Source organism: Chenopodium quinoa, unplaced genomic scaffold (assembly GCF_001683475.1).
Source record: "Chenopodium quinoa cultivar QQ74 unplaced genomic scaffold, ASM168347v1, whole genome shotgun sequence".
NCBI lineage: Eukaryota > Viridiplantae > Streptophyta > Magnoliopsida > Caryophyllales > Amaranthaceae > Chenopodium > Chenopodium quinoa.
Window position 1 is genome coordinate 367,589 of NW_018742861.1, and position 19,585 is coordinate 387,173.

At 36.9% G+C, this 19,585-nt stretch overlaps 3 protein-coding genes across 5 annotated transcripts; 1 reads left to right on the forward strand and 2 right to left on the reverse strand.

The window, feature by feature from the left end:
• Nucleotides 1-46: 46 nt before the first annotated feature.
• On the forward strand, nt 47-8,899 carry LOC110726099. 3 transcript variants are annotated; one of them, XM_021905557.1, is made up of 9 exons: nt 47-238; nt 775-961; nt 1,153-1,276; nt 1,420-1,760; nt 2,590-3,339; nt 3,419-3,515; nt 7,696-7,901; nt 8,297-8,489; nt 8,663-8,899. In XM_021905557.1, the coding sequence occupies exons 1-8, from the start codon at nt 153-155 to the stop codon at nt 8,372-8,374; spliced, it is 1,869 nt and encodes a 622-aa protein (XP_021761249.1). In that variant the 5' UTR covers nt 47-152; the 3' UTR covers nt 8,375-8,489; nt 8,663-8,899. The 3 variants fall into 3 exon arrangements, with proteins under 3 accessions (XP_021761249.1, XP_021761247.1, XP_021761248.1); XM_021905555.1 differs by having other exon boundaries at nt 8,297-8,460; XM_021905556.1 differs by having other exon boundaries at nt 8,297-8,460; nt 8,666-8,899.
• Nucleotides 8,489-11,088, reverse strand: LOC110726102 (peptidyl-prolyl cis-trans isomerase CYP26-2, chloroplastic-like). The gene is made up of 2 exons (XM_021905559.1): nt 9,290-11,088; nt 8,489-8,756 (listed from the first exon to the last, which is right to left on the reverse strand). Exons 1-2 carry the CDS (start codon nt 10,378-10,380, stop codon nt 8,654-8,656), a joined length of 1,194 nt encoding a protein of 397 aa, XP_021761251.1. The 5' UTR covers nt 10,381-11,088; the 3' UTR covers nt 8,489-8,653.
• A 2,531-nt stretch (nt 11,089-13,619) lies between these two features.
• On the reverse strand, nt 13,620-17,362 carry LOC110726103 (single-stranded DNA-binding protein, mitochondrial-like). The gene is made up of 4 exons (XM_021905561.1): nt 16,837-17,362; nt 16,039-16,265; nt 14,346-14,446; nt 13,620-14,055 (listed from the first exon to the last, which is right to left on the reverse strand). The coding sequence occupies exons 1-4, from the start codon at nt 17,149-17,151 to the stop codon at nt 13,976-13,978; spliced, it is 723 nt and encodes a 240-aa protein (XP_021761253.1). The 5' UTR covers nt 17,152-17,362; the 3' UTR covers nt 13,620-13,975.
• Between the last annotated feature and the right edge of the window lie 2,223 nt (nt 17,363-19,585).

The following is a 19,585-nucleotide window of genomic DNA, read 5'->3' on the forward strand; positions in this document are numbered from 1 at the left end:
TTATAGGTTTTGTGCTTCTAACATCGCTCATTAAAACGATGTCGCTTTATAACCCACCCCGAAATCCCCTTAATCACCCCACCCGCTTGTAGAGGGTTATTACTTTATTTGACAGAGAAAAAAAAAAAGCAATAAAATCCCAGAGTTCAAAAATGGCAGAAGATTCAGAAAAGAGATTTCACAGTATCATGGACAAACTCTTTCACTCTCCTAAATCTAATCTCCCTCTTTCATCAAGGTACTTTTTTTTTTATTATTATGCTTGATTTTAATCCAATTTTATATGTTTTTCAATTCAATTATTAGTCCCTTTTCTCTAATTTGTGGGGATTTTTTTTCAATATTTTAAAATCTTATAATGGTTGGGAACTGTATTAAATATAATTTTGAGCTTATTAGGGTTGGTGGGATTAATGGGTTTTTGTGTAATTGATTTTATGTAGTTATATGAACTTAGAATTGTTGGGAATTCTATGAAATATGACTTGAAGTTTTCTGGGTTCTTGGGGATAATTATTATTGTGAATTGGGGTTTGTTTGAGCTTATTATACTATGCTAAGCTGCTGTGTTGTAAGAACTGTTTGTTATTTGTTTCGAGAATTTGCAGTTGCATTAGAGTTGATTAAATTATTGATAGTATTTAGCTAATACTTGAAGAACTACCTAGCTTTTTATTTGGAAGAGTTAGAACTAGGTATTGAATGTAATTTGTGGATTATTTTTGGTATTAAATGGTTTTTCCCCCTTCATTTTGTGGGGGTTTTGGTGAATAGTTCATCAAGTGGACAGAAAATGAGAGGGCAGAAGCGCCCCTTTTCAGCAACGGAATCGAATTTCAAAGGGGATAAAGGTGAAGGTCAATATGCAGCTCAAGCACCACCATGTAGACCTTGGAATAGGGAAGATCTTATGAGGAGGTTAGCTACATTCAAATCCATGAGATGGTTTGCTAAACCCAAGGTTCGATTCTCTATCAGTCATTTATTGATTGTTCTATGAACTGCTGCAAATTGGTATATTTTGTGATATTTCCATTTTCTTATTCAAATCTATACTAATATATTAAAAGAATTCTTGGAACAATATATGTGCCACGTGAACTTATTTGCAATATGGATTTCTGTAAGAACTAATACCTTTGTTCATACTAGGCTGTGGATGCTGTGAATTGTGCAAGGAGAGGTTGGGTTAATGTAGATTTCGACATCTTAGCCTGTGAAATTTGCGGAGCACGTCTACAATTTTCTACTCCTTCAGCTTGGAACCAGCAACAAGGCATGTTCTTTGTCTTTGCTACCTTCCTTTAGTTATTGTTTAGGTCCTTGTTTGTTTTCTTCTTGTCTAGGAAGAAAGCATGTATCTTCAATATTATAGACAAACATGTACTTATTTTACCTTTCATGCTTGCTTTTGGGCAGTTGAGAAGGCAGCTTTAGTTTTTAGCTTGAAGTTGGAGTCTGGACACAAGCTGCTTTGTCCATGGATTGACAATGCTTGTGATGCAAAGTTGGCATTATTTCCACCTATGCCTGCACCTGTGTTGGTTGATCACTATAAAGAGCGTTCTTCTGCATTGTTGCAACTTTCAGCTCTTCCTGTAATACCAGCTTCAGTTGTTGAGAGCATGAGAAGCTCTCAGTTGAAACACTTTCTCAAACAGTCAATAGCTGTGGAATGTGGTTCAGCACCTAATGATTCATGTTGGACAGAGTATCTCGGGAATGATGCTGAAGTTGTTTCTGCTGACTTGTACTATCAGGTATATCTAGCACTGTGTTTGGTTTACTTCCTCCCCTTCTAATAACAATTTTATAAAAAGTGCTGCTTGATATAATTTGGTAAAGGTACCTTGACAATTAAAGCAAACAAGAGAAAAATAGAGAAATATATAACCAGTGACAGTAATGAGTTTTTTTTTAACATTGTTATTATATCTTTAGATTACATCTATAAGTCTTCTCAACCTATATGAGGAATACTAAAATTCATGTGAAGTAGGTGGTGAATAAAACTATTGTTATGCTATAAGTCTGTAAGCGTGTCCATAATTTTTCATAAAGTGGCTAGCATGTTGGATCAATTTGGGTGCTACAAATTCTTTTGACTGAATCCAAGGTTGGCCGTAAAGTGGCTAGCATGCTGGTTCAATTTGGATGCTACACTTTTTACCCTTATGCCTTACTGCTCTAATTGATAATGGAGGAGTAATGTAGACCCTGGCAATGGGTGTAAACATGCTAGGTCAGCCTAGGTGTTTGTCGTGGTTCTTGTTGCAATGAGGACTATGAGGATAAATTAAGGCCCTAAACCTGTCACAAGTTATTACCATAATGCAAAATAGGTTAAAAGAGCAACAGTAGAGGTTATTTGTAGCATTTCTCTATTCTCATCTGCTTACTAACCTTCCTTCTCTCCCCTCTATCCTACAAATATTTCCAATAATGAAAGTGCAATACTTACTTTGTAGTGCTGTAATTTTAATTGGAGTCATGTGCATGCATTGTTTTTTATAAGAAATTATTTTTCAGTATTCTAATGTTGAATATACTAGGTTGAGTTATTTACAATGACATGTGGCTGATGTGCAGGCTCATAGGTTATTAAGTTTATGTGGATGGGAACCTCGATTGCTTCCTTACATGGTTGATTGTGAGGACCAGCCTAAACTGTCTGGTAGCAATGACAACACCTCCAACTTGTCTCACGCAGCAGCTGATGAGCAGAGCAATAGGCTGTCTGTGTCCATGTCTGGTTCCAATGAAAGCATTAGGGAAGACGGCGATCCTGGGGCTTCCAGTTTCTATTATGATCCTAATTCTACTGTATTGGATTGCAAGCTTTGTGGGGCAAGCATTGGGTTATGGGCCTTTGCAACAGTTCCTCGGCCCCTAGAATTGGTTAAAGTAGTTGGTCAAGCTGATATTGGTGGTGGAAGCAATCTTGGCAGCAAGACATCTGCAATTGAAAATCATGCCAACAATGGTAAAAGTGATGTTTCTGCTGCAAATGGAGAAGCTGCATCACCGAGGAAAACAGTGTTGAATTTGACAATTGCTGGTGGACCTCCTCCAACTAGACAGAACTTCAGGGCAACAATCTCCTTACCTGTTATTGGTCGTAATGTAAGGACTCGACTTTCTTACATGTCATCAGATGTAAGTACTGGTGAAGAGGAACCTATAGCTTTTAATGCCATTATGGACGGTTTAACCAAGGACAAGCAAAATGAAGAGACAAACTCTGGTGTAAGTAGTTCTGAGCCACAAGATAACACACCTTCAACTGCCGATATTGCCAAATCACAGGAGATGATTGTAGATAGTACGGCATTGAGGAAGGTAAAAGTTTCAGGATTATTCTGTCTGGTACAGTGCATTTTAATTTTAGCAGAAGTCTTAACATTGTTTAATGGGGCAGGAAACATTAAGCTTAACTAGTGGTGAACAGAACGAGAATGAAGTAAGAGACATTGCAACGACTACTTCACAAAAGGACATGGCAACATTGAGTGTTGGTGAGTTATTTTGGTCTCACTGCTTCCCTCTTCAGTTTGTGTTTGGTTATTCACTGTCTTCTGTATTTTATTGCTACTTTTAGAAGACTTTCGCCTACCGGATTTTTCCTCGCACTTCATTCTAAGTGAACTTAGACAAACGTAAAAATTTCTGGGTCTCCTGTGTAGCGAAGAGACCTGAAATTACAGGCTGATTCAAGCCTCTAAATCATAATGATATTTCTTGGTTAATCTCTAGCATTCTTGCTCATCTGATACAAGATACTAATGGATCAAATCCTTAAGCTGCAACATGTATTATATGTACGCTTTCACATCCATACATTGGTCACAAATGTAATTTATTTCGTCATAAGTTTTTGGCCATTGGGATTCTTTGTCCAAATTCACTTCCAGAAGAAAGAGCACTTGTTACAACTATACAATTCAAGAAAGAGCACAATATCCTCTGATTGTTTTTTAGTCTTCATAGGACAAGTCCAGGCCTAGCAGTTTGTCTACTTAACCTTGCTTTTTCTATAATGCCAGCGAAGGATCATCTTCCACCTAGGATTCTTGCTCACATCAAATTAAGCCTTAGCAAATGAGTATGTAGTATAATTTCTCTGTTGACACAGTGTGCTAGCTCTATTACCATCCATAAGACGTTAAGGCATGACCTAGGTCTATTTTCTAAACCCGTTCTAGTGGTAAAAGCTCTAGATGTAGTACACTTGAAATTAGATAGTTATCATAACACACTAGATTTGATGTGGGATACAAGTGGGTTTTTACACTGTCTGTTTCCCTTCCAGGCACTTCACTAATCTCTATTAGGTTAGCATAATTTTTCATGTAGGAATGTAACATGTGGAAATCTTTGAAGCATGTTTAAACTAAATATTCTGTTATAGATGGTGATTATTTTACCGAAAGGTTTGCCACAAGCCTTATTGGATCAAATTCATCAAACATTAGTTTCGTAGATAAGGAAAATAATCATGATTTCTATCATTTTTTCCCTTGAAAGAATAAAATTTAATCCTATGCTTTGTCTTGAGTCACTCAGGATCTGTCCCCTAGCCCTACGCACGCCTTAAATCCCCCCTCCCCCCTGTTCTCACTTCATGTGTGGTGCATGGCTACTGCACATCTGGTGAAAACCTCTGGCTTGCAGTACAATGGAAGATTGCTGGTCCACAGTGGACTGGGGAATTGACACAGATCTGCACTGGCTACTGAACTCAATTTTTAGTCACTCATAGGCCTGTGATAAAGGAAACTAAGTTCCTTGGCAGTTGGAAAGCAGATGCTATACAGCTTGCTAAATTAAGTTGATCAAGCGTACCAGTCTTTCTGTTCTAGGTATGTTAGCTGCCATTAATAGGTAGGCCAACTATGATTTTTTCTATCGTATTAAGGGAAGGAGGTAGAACTGAGAAGGGATTGGATAATTTTGGTCTTGCAGGACAAGTATATTTGAAAGTTGAAGAATTTTCCTTGATGGGTAGTGACTAATTCTCATTTGTTGCCTGGACTTTATTTAGTTTGACTTCCACTTCATATGCCTTGTGAAGTGATGTAATATCTTAGAATTTGGCTTTTTATAGTGATTCTAAGTTTATGAACCCTTTTCCACTCTCATCTTTTCTTCATTAATAAACCCCCCTTAATCTTTCAGCTCCCTATCTCTACCATTGTGACCTTTGTGAGTAACGTTTTTTGCAGAAAGCATGGGCCCTTTTAACTTTTTAGCCTATTTTTTCACTGTCCACTGCCTCTGTTAGGGTTCTAGTAGGAACTTAATCTGGATAAGTTCTTGGACCATTGGATCCCTTACCGAAAGTTAGTGAAGTTTGTGGAAGTGATGAGGAGAAGAGAAATTAACATATTGTGTATCCAGGTTAAAAGGTAAAATAAATTATGAGCCAAATTAGTTTTCCCCTCAGGTTATAAGTTATGGTATGTAGGATTGAATAGGACTAGAAATTGGAATTATTGTAGTTGATAGGATAATGGAGGAGGAGCTTGTGGTTTATAGAAAGAGTATTTGGCTGATGAGGGTAAACTGTAAAATTAATATATGTGAAGGCAGGGAACTAGATTTTAAATGCTGTAAGCGTGAAATGCCAATTTTGGGAGAACTTTGATGATGTGGTACAAGAAATTCCAGTGACATAAGTTATTTGTTGATGGAGATCTATAAGGGGAATTTGGGGACAAGTTGTAATGCATATGAGGCTCCATGGAGTATTGAGGTATGGAAGGAGGAATATAGCAAGAGAGACCATTTTGGATTTCACTCTTTCACACAGTCATGTCTTGTTCCTAGCAAACACATGGTTTAGTGAGAGGGGCTTGGAATTGGGGACTTTTGAATGCAACTTGAGTCCTAATTGGTTTAGTGAGAGGGGCTTGGAATTGGGGACTTTTGAAGTGGAAAAAGTAAAAAGCTTTTACCTGAAGTGAAAGGCAAGGTTGCCTAGACTGTAAGGTTATTCCAAGGGAGAGCTTTGCTACTCAGCCAATCAACGTAACCTAGACATGTACACTATTCTTAATTGTATTCTTGCTGAGAAAAAGAAAAAGGGTGATTGTGAGAAATGGACAAGTATAAAGTAGCATATTCTACCTGGATTCAAAGGAGAGGTATATAGTAATATAGTTATTTATAGGATGGCAAAAGGAAGACAAGCAATTAACAATGACCTTTTTATGGTAAAGTGTGTAAAAGATTAGACCAAATGATTCTGGTCCAAAATGCAAACATCAAGGAAATTGTTCTAGGAAAAAACCAGCTAAAGAGCAGATGAGAAATCAATTCAGATTGACCCCCACAACTCCGCAAGCTACATGTGAAACTGCATTCTGCATTCTTTTAAGTTGTGTGCTATAAAGAGTTGGCCCTACAGAATCAGCAACAATATAGAACACCATCTAAGGACTGCCAGCATATAACTTTTTAATCTATAGCATCCACTCTTTGTAACTTAATCTAAATGCTATTGAGGTCTCACCTCTTGCAAATCCTCTGATTTGAACGTGTGTTTTGCTGCTAAGATCTCTGTGCTCTTCTAAAATATTGAGCAGTGCTTGTTCTTAAGTATCTCCAAAATGGTGCCTTAACAACTCTGATGACCTTTTTAGTCAGGAGGAAAAATAGTGCCCTAAAGTTTCCAAGCAAAACAATTTTTTTTTGATACTGTAGCAAGCCTGAGTAAAAGTGATCGGGTTCCCAAGAATTGATTCTACTTGGGAACTTTTAGCCTTTTCGATTTCCTGCTATGTTTTTCCATTGCATAAACAAGCTAGTATGCTATAATTGGATCACCTTGCTTAATCCTGTTTTTGCTCAAAAGTTCTTTAGAAGTGCACTTGATGAAAGTTTGAAATGGAAAATTGGTTGAACCTTCCTTAACAAAATTTTCAAATGTAGGAGAACGCAACTCACAAAGTACCTGCTGCAAAAGTTATCAATTAATTGAATTGAAGATCAATTTTGATTACGAGTCTAGGGGACATGTGTTACTCCCTAGTCCCTATCATCCTTTTCCAATTCTAGGAACCATAAAAAAATTGGTATCTTTATGCCATTTGGGAACTTGGGAAATAAATGGAACAAGTATAGACAAGGACATATCTTTCCTAGTCTGTGAGCAGCTTAAGTTGCCTTTTAATCTCTCAAATATTCATATAAGGATTCAAGGAGGTAGATGATGATAAAGATTGCGGGCTTTGTTTTTTTACTCATATTTTTTACCCACTCTGTCATGCTTGAGGTCAGAAATGTGCAGTTATGGATTTTATTTATGTCATTGTGTCATTTTATTCACACTCTTTACTTCTTCAGTTTTCTGTTATTACTTTCATCTGCTGAGATTGCTCTGCAACTAGTGCACAAGAATGATCAATTATGCAGTGTTGAGATTAATTGGGAATAGAGGTATCAGATGTGAAACTTTATATTTTCAGACCTTTTCAATATAGACGCAGCGCTGTTATCCCTAGTTTTTTAGGCTAGCACTTGTCTGCCTTAAGAAATAATCTTGCTAGTGTATACTTATTTTTGTTTTTTAACTGCTTAATTTAACCAGCAATATTTAACAGTGGTTTAAGGATGACACATTCTTTCTATATTTAACAGTGTTTTAACTTTTAAGGATGGCACTTTCTTTCTAACATATGAATTCGTTCTCTCCAGATGAGGATATAAGCCGGCAATCACCCAATAAGAAGATGGAGTTTCATCCAATAAGGCAGCACCGGCACTTTTGCCCTTGGGTTGCATCCACAGGGACTGTTTCCCCAGGATGGCAACAAACTTTGTCAGCTCTGCAGAAAGAAAAAGTGTTTACAGTTCCAGAATTGGAGGGTTCTCCTTCTTCTCCATCTCCATCTCTTATCATGGTAATACAGAACCTTCATTTCCAAAATTGCTGTTTTAATAGCCAAGTTACATTTGACGTGGTGATGCAAATTCTTTTTGTCCATTTTCTCTATTCTAGTTCTCTACAAATACTATCATATTGAGCAAAAACTACTGAAACTGTCTTTATATTAAAAGTATGAATCAGCCATTTGCATGACTAGTGCAGCTATGAACTGGTTTTGGATGATCCCATATTCTCATTTCTTTAATCATACTTCATTTTCTACTCTTTTTCCTCAATTATTCCTGTTGCCTCGGAGGGGTTGGGGTGGGGGGGAGGGGATGAGGATTGTGCTTCTCTGTTAGTCTGTGGCAGATTTTGAGAATAGCTATTTGGTTCAAGATGACAACCATTCTACATGTATTTTTGTAGGTTGATGATCCAATTACGTCTATTAGAAAACTCTTTGAGTCTCCACCAGCTAAAAGACCGAAACATGCTTCAAAATAATATTTACAGTTTGACCAAGATAGCTGATGCTGCTGGATGATCTCCAAGACATACATCTATTTCTGACCTTTACTATGATGTAGTAGGTAAATGCATCTTCCTGCATCAATTTTAGGTTGGTATATGGTCTCTGGATTTCTATTATTTATGGGACCATGTCAGTGGTCAGTTACATAAAATTGCAATGGAACTTTTGAAACAAAATTGTATTATGTTCCATTTGATTACTCTTATGACAAAATTGATGAACAAGAATGAGATCTGAGTGAATTCCTGATGTCATTCTAGCAGGCCACAATTCGTGATTATCACTTTTGAGTAAGGACGGTTGAAACCCCTCTCAGCCACTACAGCTCTCTTGTCACCAATCAACTTCGCCACCCTGAAATTTGTAGAACCAGGCAAGTTTTGTTAGTAAAGACTAGTATGATGTAAGACAAACAGTTCGGAAAACTAATTGCTGAAATTTATAGTGAAATCAACCCCCCCCCCCCCCATGCTGTGTGTGTGGGTTCCTTTTGTTGATATAATTGTTAAAAGCTTTAGGATCTATTCTCTTTCTTAATTACTGTTTCATTTTATAATCCTTTTGAAAGATTAATTGGGCTGTTAAAAGGTTTACTCTGATAATTTATTTCAATAGACATAACCTTCAAATGTAGAAGGAAAATGTGGAAAAACTTCAATGCAACGTTCTGAAAATTTGAAGTTGGAAATTTTTTCTTGTAAAGCTGAAAAATTGAAGCCAAAAGAGGATTTTTCTGTGTGTTATTGTGTATGGAGTAATTAGTATTAGCTTCAATCTTTTGGCAAAAAAAAAAAAAAAAAAAAAAAAAAAAAAAAAAAAAAAGCCTATAGAAATTGCAGTATAGTTCTGTGTGTAATTTGTATGGAGTAATTAGTATTTTCCCTTACCTAAAATATGGAGAACTAGTGTTTTCTTGCACTGTCTTGACCTGACCAATCTTCTCCACAACATCCATTCCTTCAATCACTTTGCCAATTACCAATGCTGACGAATCGAGCTCTGGTGAGTCCTTTGTTGCTATGGTGAACTCTGTGCCGTTTGGCTCCACCCCTACCTCCTCCTGATCAATCTTAAGCTTCCCTTCTCTGGCAACTAACTTTACTTTAGGCGGCGGTTTTAAAGGATCCCTCACTATGATGCTCACGGTTCCAGCCAAGTTCTTAGTGCCAGGACGTTCTTCATTCTCTCTCTCCAATTCTTCAACCAACTTATCGTTCTTGAAGCTCCTTCCTGTTCTGCTTGCAAGCTCAGCATCCACCCCATATGATCTAATTCCTCCATGTTGAACATAGTTTGGCATGATCTTTACAAACTCTTTCCTTCTATAACTTATGCCCGCTTTTCCACTGACAATGTCACGAAATGTAGCTGCTCCAACAGGTGCATTTTGCTCATTTAATCCTATAATGATCCTTCCTGTCGGCTTCCCATCAATCGACACGTCAAGAAACACCTGTTTAGTTGGATTTGCTTTGGTGCTTTCAGGAGTCTTATTCGGAGTTGACTCAGCTTCTTGTTGCTCAGCCTCACCTTTGTTCTGTTGTGGGACTTCCTCTGCTGTGGGAGTTGCTTCAGGTTCTTGTTGCTCAACCTCACCTTTGTTCTGTTGTGGGATTTCCTCTGCTGTGGGAGTTGCCTCAGGTTCTTTTTGCTCAACCTCAGCTTTGTTCTGTTGTGGGACGTCCTCTGCTGTGGGAGTTGCTTCAGATTCTTGTTGCTCAACCTCACCTTTCAGCTGTTGTGGGATTTCCTCTGCTCGCGCATCCAAAAAAGGATGTGAATGCAGAGTCTGAGAGGTCAAGAGGAGCAGAGAAGAGGTTGTAAAGATTGTGAGCTCTCGGCGTGAAAACTTGTTGCATTGTTTAGGAATCGGAGGAGAAAGGCCAGCATGTACACTCTGGTTTTCAGGCATATATGGTAATTTTCGGGTGTGTAAAATCTGCGCAGGCGATTGTGCGAGTTTTAGATGTTGCAGCATCCTTGTAGCTCTAATGGAAGATAGCCTCTGTATCTCTCTCTCTCTCCTAATGACTTGAGTAGTGAATTACTCTTACTTTGTCAAAGAAAACAGGAGATGATATTGTGGATAAGATAGAAGTTCATGAATGTTGAGCATCTGAGACCACAATTACCAGTGTTGGTAGGCCATCCTCTGATTCTCTTCAGCCCCAAAACTCCATCCCCCCCTTTTTTTCTCCTGAATGGCTGTTTTTTTTTAATGCATAGGTGATAAGACGATTTGTTTGTTAATAGTTGGTACTAATTATCGGGAGAGGTTAGACTAGTCTAAACCGAGAATGAGAGTGTTTAGTTGAGAAGGGATTGAAAATTTGAAAAACATAAACTCTTTTCTTATACAAATAGGTTTAAGAATTATTTTTCACAATACTGTCAACATAGGCTCGATTTTAAGGTTCGATATTTGTTAGTATTCAACTACTAACATATGGCTACAATAAAATTGTGGTCATTGTATTAAAACAAATCATAGTCGTTAATTTTTATTGACTAATGTGAACCGTTGATATGGTTTAATTTTTATTTTATTTTTTTAAAAAAAGTTTTTGATCTTATCAATTTCTTCTTTCTCAGTAATTATTTTTCCTCAAAAAATTCCTCAAAAAATTCAAGCAACTCTATTCGAATGCCAGAGGCAACAATTGATCAATGCCATATCAGTACTCCCTCCGTCCCTTAATACAATGCCTCTTTCTCTTTATTATGTGAGAAATAAATGCTCAAAAGAGGCATTGTATTAAGGGACGGATGGAGTATATAACTATGCACAAAAAGCACATAGAAAAATAGACCAGTGGCTCCACAATAGCATTCCATCCATTGCAAGATTTGCCGCACATACTCAAGAAACGAGAAATAAATTTAAACTTGAAACAAATGGAACTTGGCAACTGCATGCCAATATCTAACTATTGTACGAAGAATTTGAAACCAATTCCCAATCTCCCAACTATTTATTCTGAAATTCAAGCCATAAAAAGCTAATGGCATACTGAGTAAAGCAAAGGGTGGATTTAAGAAAAATTACACTTAAGAAGACAACAATGATTGGTCTTGGAGCTAATAGCAAATAATTATAATCAGTATACATGGATCACAAGCAAAGATTGAAGAGACGAAATTGATAAGGTAGTTTTTGTCAATTCTTTTTTTGTCAAGGTTTTTTTTAAATAAAATAAAAATAAACTATATCAACGGTTCACATTAGTCAATATAAATAAACGGTTGTGATTTGTTTTAACACAATGGCCACAATTTTATTGTAGCCATTTGAAAGCTGTTCGCTAAGATTATGGTAGAATACTGCTAATAACATTTGAGATTCTATATTACTATAACTAAAAACGCCAACATTGTTAGCAGTTTTATACTGATGAATATCAAACCTTGAAATCGAAGCTTCGTGAACGGTATTGTGAGAAATAGCATTTAAACCGATTTATATAAAGATTTAGTTTGTATTTTAGCATTATTATAAGATCACTCATTTTTCACTCACTAAAAAATTTCAAATGTTAAGATTAAAAAGTGAGGGAGGAAGTAATATGGAGTATGATTAGGGCAGTGCAAAGTACGGTCTAGACCGCAGCAAACCGCAAACCAATTCGCAATTTTGCGGTTTGGAAATTATGGTGCGGTTTTCAAATTTGACCAAACCGCAGTTTTGCGGTTTGGTGCGGTTTCAAAAAAATTTCAAGCCAAACCGCACCGCAAACCACAATTTAACGCAAAGACTCTTATATGGAAAGAAGACTCTTATATTGTATTTATATGTACTGAATTGTGTGGGTCATTATTAAGAAAACCAAAGTTTTCCTTTCTTATTACTCTCCGTTTCTTGTGCTTTGGAGTTGTAATGGAGTGGTTGTGGTTTACTTAATGATTTTGCTCCATGTTTGTCTTGGCATGTTACTGGGTCACAATTAACATTGAAGTAAAGCACTACTTCTTTATTGAATTATTTGCATAGTTGTACAGTTTCTAAGTAAAAATTTCATAATAAAAGATTAGCAAATAATCATTATTTGTGAGGTAAAAAAATTATGGAAAAACCGCAAACCGTACCGCACCAAACCGTATTTTGCGGTGCGGTTTGGTGCTGTTTGAAAAAATCACAAAATGCACCATGCACAACCCTAAGTATGATCACCAAATGACTAGCAGTTAAAAGTGCCTAAACGGCTAAGCCCTATACAAAATTTTGAAGCATTTGATAAACATATGCTAATTTGAAGAACTGGTTTGCTCTTTTTCTTCTTAATACTTCCTTCGTTTCTTTTTAGTTGCATGTTTCTTTAGTCATGTTTGTCAATGCATAAATTCAACCATTAATATCTTTAATTACAGACACGCAAAAATTATGAAGTTGATATTTGAAATATATATAGTAATGAATCTAACAAGATCTTACATGACTATATTTTTCATTACGTATAAAGCACAAAGCACGGTCACAGGAAAGTGTGTGATTGTGTGAATATAAATTAAATCAAAACGTCTCAACTAATAAAAAAAAAAACAAAGGTAATAGTACGCATAAAAATGCAACATTATAATGATTAACATTAACCTTTTCATTTCTAAAGATAAAATTCTGAGAAAGAGTTTACTTAAATCCTAAAAAAAAAAAAAAAAAAAAAAAAGTTTAATGTTTAGTAAAACAAAATTCTCAATTTATCCTAACAATCAAATATAAATTTCCTCTTCTTTACCTTTCCTATTAGAACTTGCTAGCGTTCCTAAATCTTTCTTTTTCTTATTATACTAAATTTGCCCTAGCCTAATCTACCCTTCTCCTCTATGTCTACTCCTTCACCCTTGCTCTAGTCTTTCTTCTCACACTACCGTAACCACTCACTGCAACCCTAACCTTTGTTTACGAACCTCAAACTATTGACAACCGGCAGCAAACGGAGCACATAAACAAGCCAATGAGAACAGCATGACATATCTCAATGTATTTTGAGCCAAGCAGCTCTAGAACAGAGTGAAATGATGGAATTGTATTCCTGCAAACTACGCAGTTACGCAGCAAAGGAAACACAGCTGCTCCCTACTCCCCAAATGTTTAGGCAAGTACTTCATAATGATTGGTTTCCCTCTCTTTCGGTCTGAGACTGCCAGAGTGCTAGTAGAGTTGCATCATTTTCAACACTAATCTCTGGTTCTCAACAGTGTTTATGTTTCATGCGATATAGCTAAAAATGAAAAATAGAGGGAGTATAATCGATACTTGCCATCAATGTCAAATGATAGTGGCCAGAATGAGAAAACAGGCTATACATATTCCGCAACTGCTAGATTAGTAAACTCCTAATATCAACTTCCATGTAAACGCATGAAAGAATATAACTGACAGTGTAGATGATTGCAGAATGAATCAATAGTTCTACAGACATTAGACAAGGCACGACTCAGTTTCTGTCAGAATATAGAAGATGGCAGTGATGTCCAGCATAATAGATCTTGAAGATATGAGCACTGGCCCTTCCAACGCCACTTGGAAACAATCCAATAATGTGCCTGAGAGACCTGGACAATGAAGTCCTCAGAACTCAGAAATATCCAACACCTCTTAGCTCTTGTATAGGTGGCTGATGGAAATCACTACCAACTCCTAAAAATACAACACGGCCTGCAACAATGAAACAACAGAATACATAAGATGCCTCCCCAAAAAAATCCCTGCTTTGTAGAATACATTCCGGGTTGCCATCTATGTAATGTGAATCTCTGATCACCACCAACCCCGTTCCAAGAACACAAAGGAAAAACAAGCAACAGTATCAACAACAAAGTGCAAGGACAAGGGGTTCAACCCCAAAATATGTTCAAAACTACAGTTTTTTTAATTAACTAATAGGAAGCAAAAAAGCATAGGACACAAATTTTGGATAAATGTCAGAACATCAATGTAAAACATACCATTTCGTCGAATTGCAATTTCCCTTACACGTTTAACAATACCAGAAACTTGATCAGTATAGATTTTGGTCTCCAGATTTCCCTCCAGATAAAGTAGTGAACTGCAACATGAATGAAGCTTCAGATATCAGTTGTATGAAGGCAGGCACGAGAAACGATTCCAACAGGTCAAAGCAACAAGTGCTGTTTTTTCCCCCAAAAATCAGTACAAAGATACATACTACCTCCATTAACTTTTAGTTGCAACTTTGGGGTATTATTTGTGAGATATAAAATAATTCCAAAGTTGCAACTAAAAGTTAACGGAGGTAGTATTAGTGTTTGTTATTGCTATAACCACTTAACTATAAATACATATTTATTTATTTATTTTTTATTGGGTTGGTAAGAACTGCCCTACTGGTTCGGAACCTCTCACGGATCAACAAGGCCTGGTTAGTAGGCTAGCCTCTTTGAGCAAGGTGGGTTGTGAGGTAAGGCAATCCCAACCCTCAAGACACCCTTAGTGGAGATTGAACCCCAACTTCAAGTTTGGAAGGTCCCTCCTTACTACTAACCCAATACTTCATTGATACTTGAAATGTAAATTGGCAACATAAATATCACTGTTCATACAAAGTGTTGTGACAAGAGAGGGCCCTTAGTGGGGATTGAACCCCAACCTCAAGTTTGGAAGGTCTCTCCTTACTACTAACCCTATACTTAGCTGGTACTTAATATTGTAAATTGGCAACATAAATATCACTGTTCATACAAAGATTACAAACATATAGGTATACAACTCTAGCAAAAGTATTCTGAAGAGAACTACAAAGGCCATCGTGATTTTAAAAACAAAAAATCAGGGAAGTGTCAAATTGACCACTTTACTTCTATCATACGCGCAATTTTGACTGAAGCAAATAGGGCTCCCAAGCTTTGTTTTGTGTAATCGACGCTAATTCCAGTTTTTTTAAACTTCAAAAATTATTCTTTATTATAAGTCACTTAAAATGTTTTTCAAGCTATATACATACACACACATATAGTATTGTACACTGTATACATTAATACAACCCTTTTTCCTCATTTCATTCTCTATCTTCAGTCATAGTGGAGCTTTGGAGACTTTGTTCTAAGTTAAGGCATGATTATGATGACATGTTGTTTAATTGTGTGTGTGTGTGTGGAGAAAGCCTCTCTCTCTCTCTCCACCTGCCAACCCCTGTTGACAGGTTGCTAATAGATGTACGTGGAGACTCAAAGCTCTCAAGTCCATGAAATTACTCAACACCAACACATTCTTAATTAGTTATCTTCTAAGATGAAAGGTTGGATATCATAATGAAGGATTGAAGGCACTATTAAGCTTGATAGTGCCACAACAATATGTCTCATCACAATCAAAATTCATATTCTCTATTGCAGAATGGAGGGAATACCAAGAACACTCTCATAAACGCACACAAACAAACCAACAAACCGTTATGAGTTCATTACAATATTTTAACTTCTGGAATCCCCAATTCTTCTGTCCTTCCTCACAAAATGCCAGCCGAATTAAAATCAATGTTCTCCATGTTGAAAACTTATCACACAACTAATAAGAAATAAAAAGTTTCTTATTCAATACCAAACAAAGAACAATGCAGACAAAACTGACTAGTGAAAGTGTGAAACCAGCATGGTATATAGATCAAGAAAAGAAATTTACCCAGGTTGAGCATTCTTCAGCACAACTGCACCCAATGTTTCCGGATATATAGCAACTCGATGCCATTGAACATTACAACGATCAGCATACTCCCTCGGCTCTTCATTTGGGAACGGAATCCGCTCATTCCTAATTCCACCGGTTCCTAAAGTAGTGAGTGTCACCAACTTCCCATTCTTCAGCCTCTTCTGTAACGGAATCTGCCCTACTTGTCCCACTAGTATAGCCTAATTTATCATAAAACGCAAACTAGAATAACTCAATTATCATCCAATCAAATCAGTATACCTTCAATACTACATTTTCATATGGTCTCCCGCTTTTCAACGAAACCAAACAATCACAAAATGCATAGATCAAACAAATCATTCCCATTAAATTACTACATTCATCTAGCATATATCCTAGGAGGCTAATCTCAAGACCCTCACTAATACCCGACCACAAAATTAAAGAATTTTCTCAAATTTAATACTAGTACAATGTAGGCAGATTTTTTTTTCTTAGGCTCGGTTAAACATTAATACATCGATCAACACATGATTTTGTCGTATAGTCTATGTTACTTTGACTCTTTACTTCACTTTAAGTACTCATGACAGACCCTCAACACCCAGACATGGGTATAACACTACAACACTTATTCTATACCAAATTTTTTACAAAATAGACGAGTTGGACACTTGGACACACCAATGCGGACAAGGGTACCGAGTCCGAGTAACATAATGTAGAGTTAGTCCTTAGGACCGCATATATCACAACCAAAAAGAATGCAAAAATGGATAAAAATTCAACCTTGTAAATGCCGATATCTAAGCCACCCTCAAGGACTGTCTGAGTGAACGGGCGCTGCCCAGCAAAATCAGGGGAAGCAGCAGCGAACTCAGAGGAAGAAGGGGCCGAGTTATCAGGGCTAAACTCGGTTGATTCAGAGTTCGAGTTAAGAGTTGGCAACTCACTATCATCTGGGGTTGAATCAAAGTTGTACTCTGGAGTTGAAGGACCATTGGAGAAGAAGGAAGTGGTAGTGTAATAAAAGGGTTTTTGATTTGAGAAGAGATTTCTACATACTTTTCTTGAAATTGATGTCAATGAGCTTGAGGTCGCCATTGATGAATGATAGTGAGGTTATTGATCAGAAAAGAGGGAATTGAATTTGTAAACTTTGGGGGTTTTAAACCTGAGTAAAACCCTAGGGAAATGAAAGAAATGTTCGGGTGGAAGCACAAAAATAAAAAATTAAAAAAATAAATAAAAAAAAATTAGTTATTTCGCCAAATGCCACTAAACACTTTAAAAATTCATAAAATGTCATTGGACTTTTCAAAATTCACCAAATGCCACCGAATTTTTAAAAAATTCACCGGGTGTCATTAATGACTAACGACAGTTAACTCCGTTAGTCATTAAGGTTAATTATGCCACGTGGTGGCTTATGATTGGTTGCTTATTAAATTAGTAAATTAATTACTTAATAAAAAACTTTTTTTAAAAAATCACCCACCATGACCCAGCCCGACCACCGTCTGTCACTGCCACCACCATATCCCCGCCTCCAACCAGTCCCCACCGTGGCGGCGACCTAACTCTGAACAACCACGCCGGCGACCCAGCCTAGCCGCGCCGACAACGCAACCCAGTGACCCTTGCCGCGATTAGCAAACTCTCTTTCTCCCTCGAAAATCCATCCCCTCCCCAGCGCCGACGACCAAATCCCCCCTCCCCACGCTGGAGAACCCAAATCAGTTCATCCCCTTCGAGCTCCACCCTTTCAACCACCACATCGAAACCCTAAATTAAAATCCCCAAAAATCAAAAAATAGGGCTTCGACACCTTAAACCCCAATATCGATTTCCCTAAATTCGTTACCCCCTCCACTCTATCCCTCCCCGCTCCGACAAACCCAAACCACCCCCTTCCCTCCCATCTCCACCCCCTTAACCACCTTGCTTAAACCCCAAAATCGAAAACCAAATTTTGGGTTTCGATTTTGGAGATTTCAATTTTGGGGTTTTATTAGGGTGTCGAGTATGGTTGTTTAGGGGGGGGTGGATGGAGATGGTAGGGGGCATAGGGTCAGGGAGGAGTGGATGGATGGAGATGGTTGTTGGTCGCCGGTGGGGTGGGGGCAAGGGGTTGGGCTGCCGTAGGGGCGGTGAGAAGAGTGGCTGGGGTTCGGTTTTTTTTTTAAATAATTTTTTTGATAAATAAAATAATAATAAAATGAACCAATTAGAATATGCCACATGGCATAATTAGCTTAAGTGACTAACGGAGTAAACTGTTGTTAGTCATTAATGACACTCGGTGAATTATTTAAAAACTCGGTGGCATTTGGTGAATTCTGAAATGTCCGATGGCATTTGGTGAATTTTTAAAATGCTTTATGGCATTTGGTGAAATAGCCGGAAAAAAAAAAGGAAAGTTTATCAACTGTACGTTTATCTAGTGGCACTATCGTAATAAATGTTTCAGAATTTACAGTTAACTCCAATTATGCGGCCGCCCCTACAGTTATAAAGGGAAATTACACATCTATATCTATATCTATATCTATATCTATACTTAGTATTTAAAAACTATAACCAAGAAACTAAGAAAAGACACATGTTCCCATCCATTTTATTACACTTCTCTAACCATAGTGCCACATGTCATCTTACACTATTAATTTTATATTACACCATTTTTTTTAATTCTTTCATTAAACTTATACTTCATCTTTAATACACACTTCATCTCTCCCCTTTAATTCAACCTTTTCCTATTCTCTCTTTAATTTTAGCCCTTCCACCTTCTATTTAAGCCTCTTTTTCGATTAAAGTTTCAAAATTTGAATTTCATTAATCATGTTTCCGATTACATATTATACCCTATAATGACTTACTGATATTTCCTCATTTATCTCTCAATACAATTTTTTCCGATTACATATTATACCCTATAATGACTTACTGATATTTCCTCACTTCTCTCTCAATACAATTTTATATGAATAATCTGTGCATTGCACGGGCAAGAAGGCTAGTTATCAATAAATCAACAACTTATTATTCAATATGATCCTCACTAATGTTGATTTAGTTACAAAAAGGTCATGCTGATTGGACATATTTATTGATTTATTTACGGCTATATGAAAGTGATAAATTGAGAGGGACTCCCTCCAATAAATGAAATTAACATTATATTTCATTATTTCGTACCTCTCAAGGTTATTAATCAGGGCTTGCTCCACAAAACTGACAAGTCAGAACGTTTAAAAAACCTTGTGGGGAGTTTAGGGTTGTTAGTTGTTTGAAATGGGATGAATTGAACTTGAATTTATCCTAATGTTTGATTGACTGAAGCATGATTATATTTTAACTAAATTGATAATTAGTGAGCAATAATAATCAAAATGAACAATTTTTTTTAAAAAAAAAAACTGGAATATCATATCTTGTCCTTTCCAACTCCACAGCATTCCCTTTGCAACCTTATATCCACCTCACTGAAGGAGTTGTGTCTTTGATAAGTGCAATTACTAGATATATCAAGGAT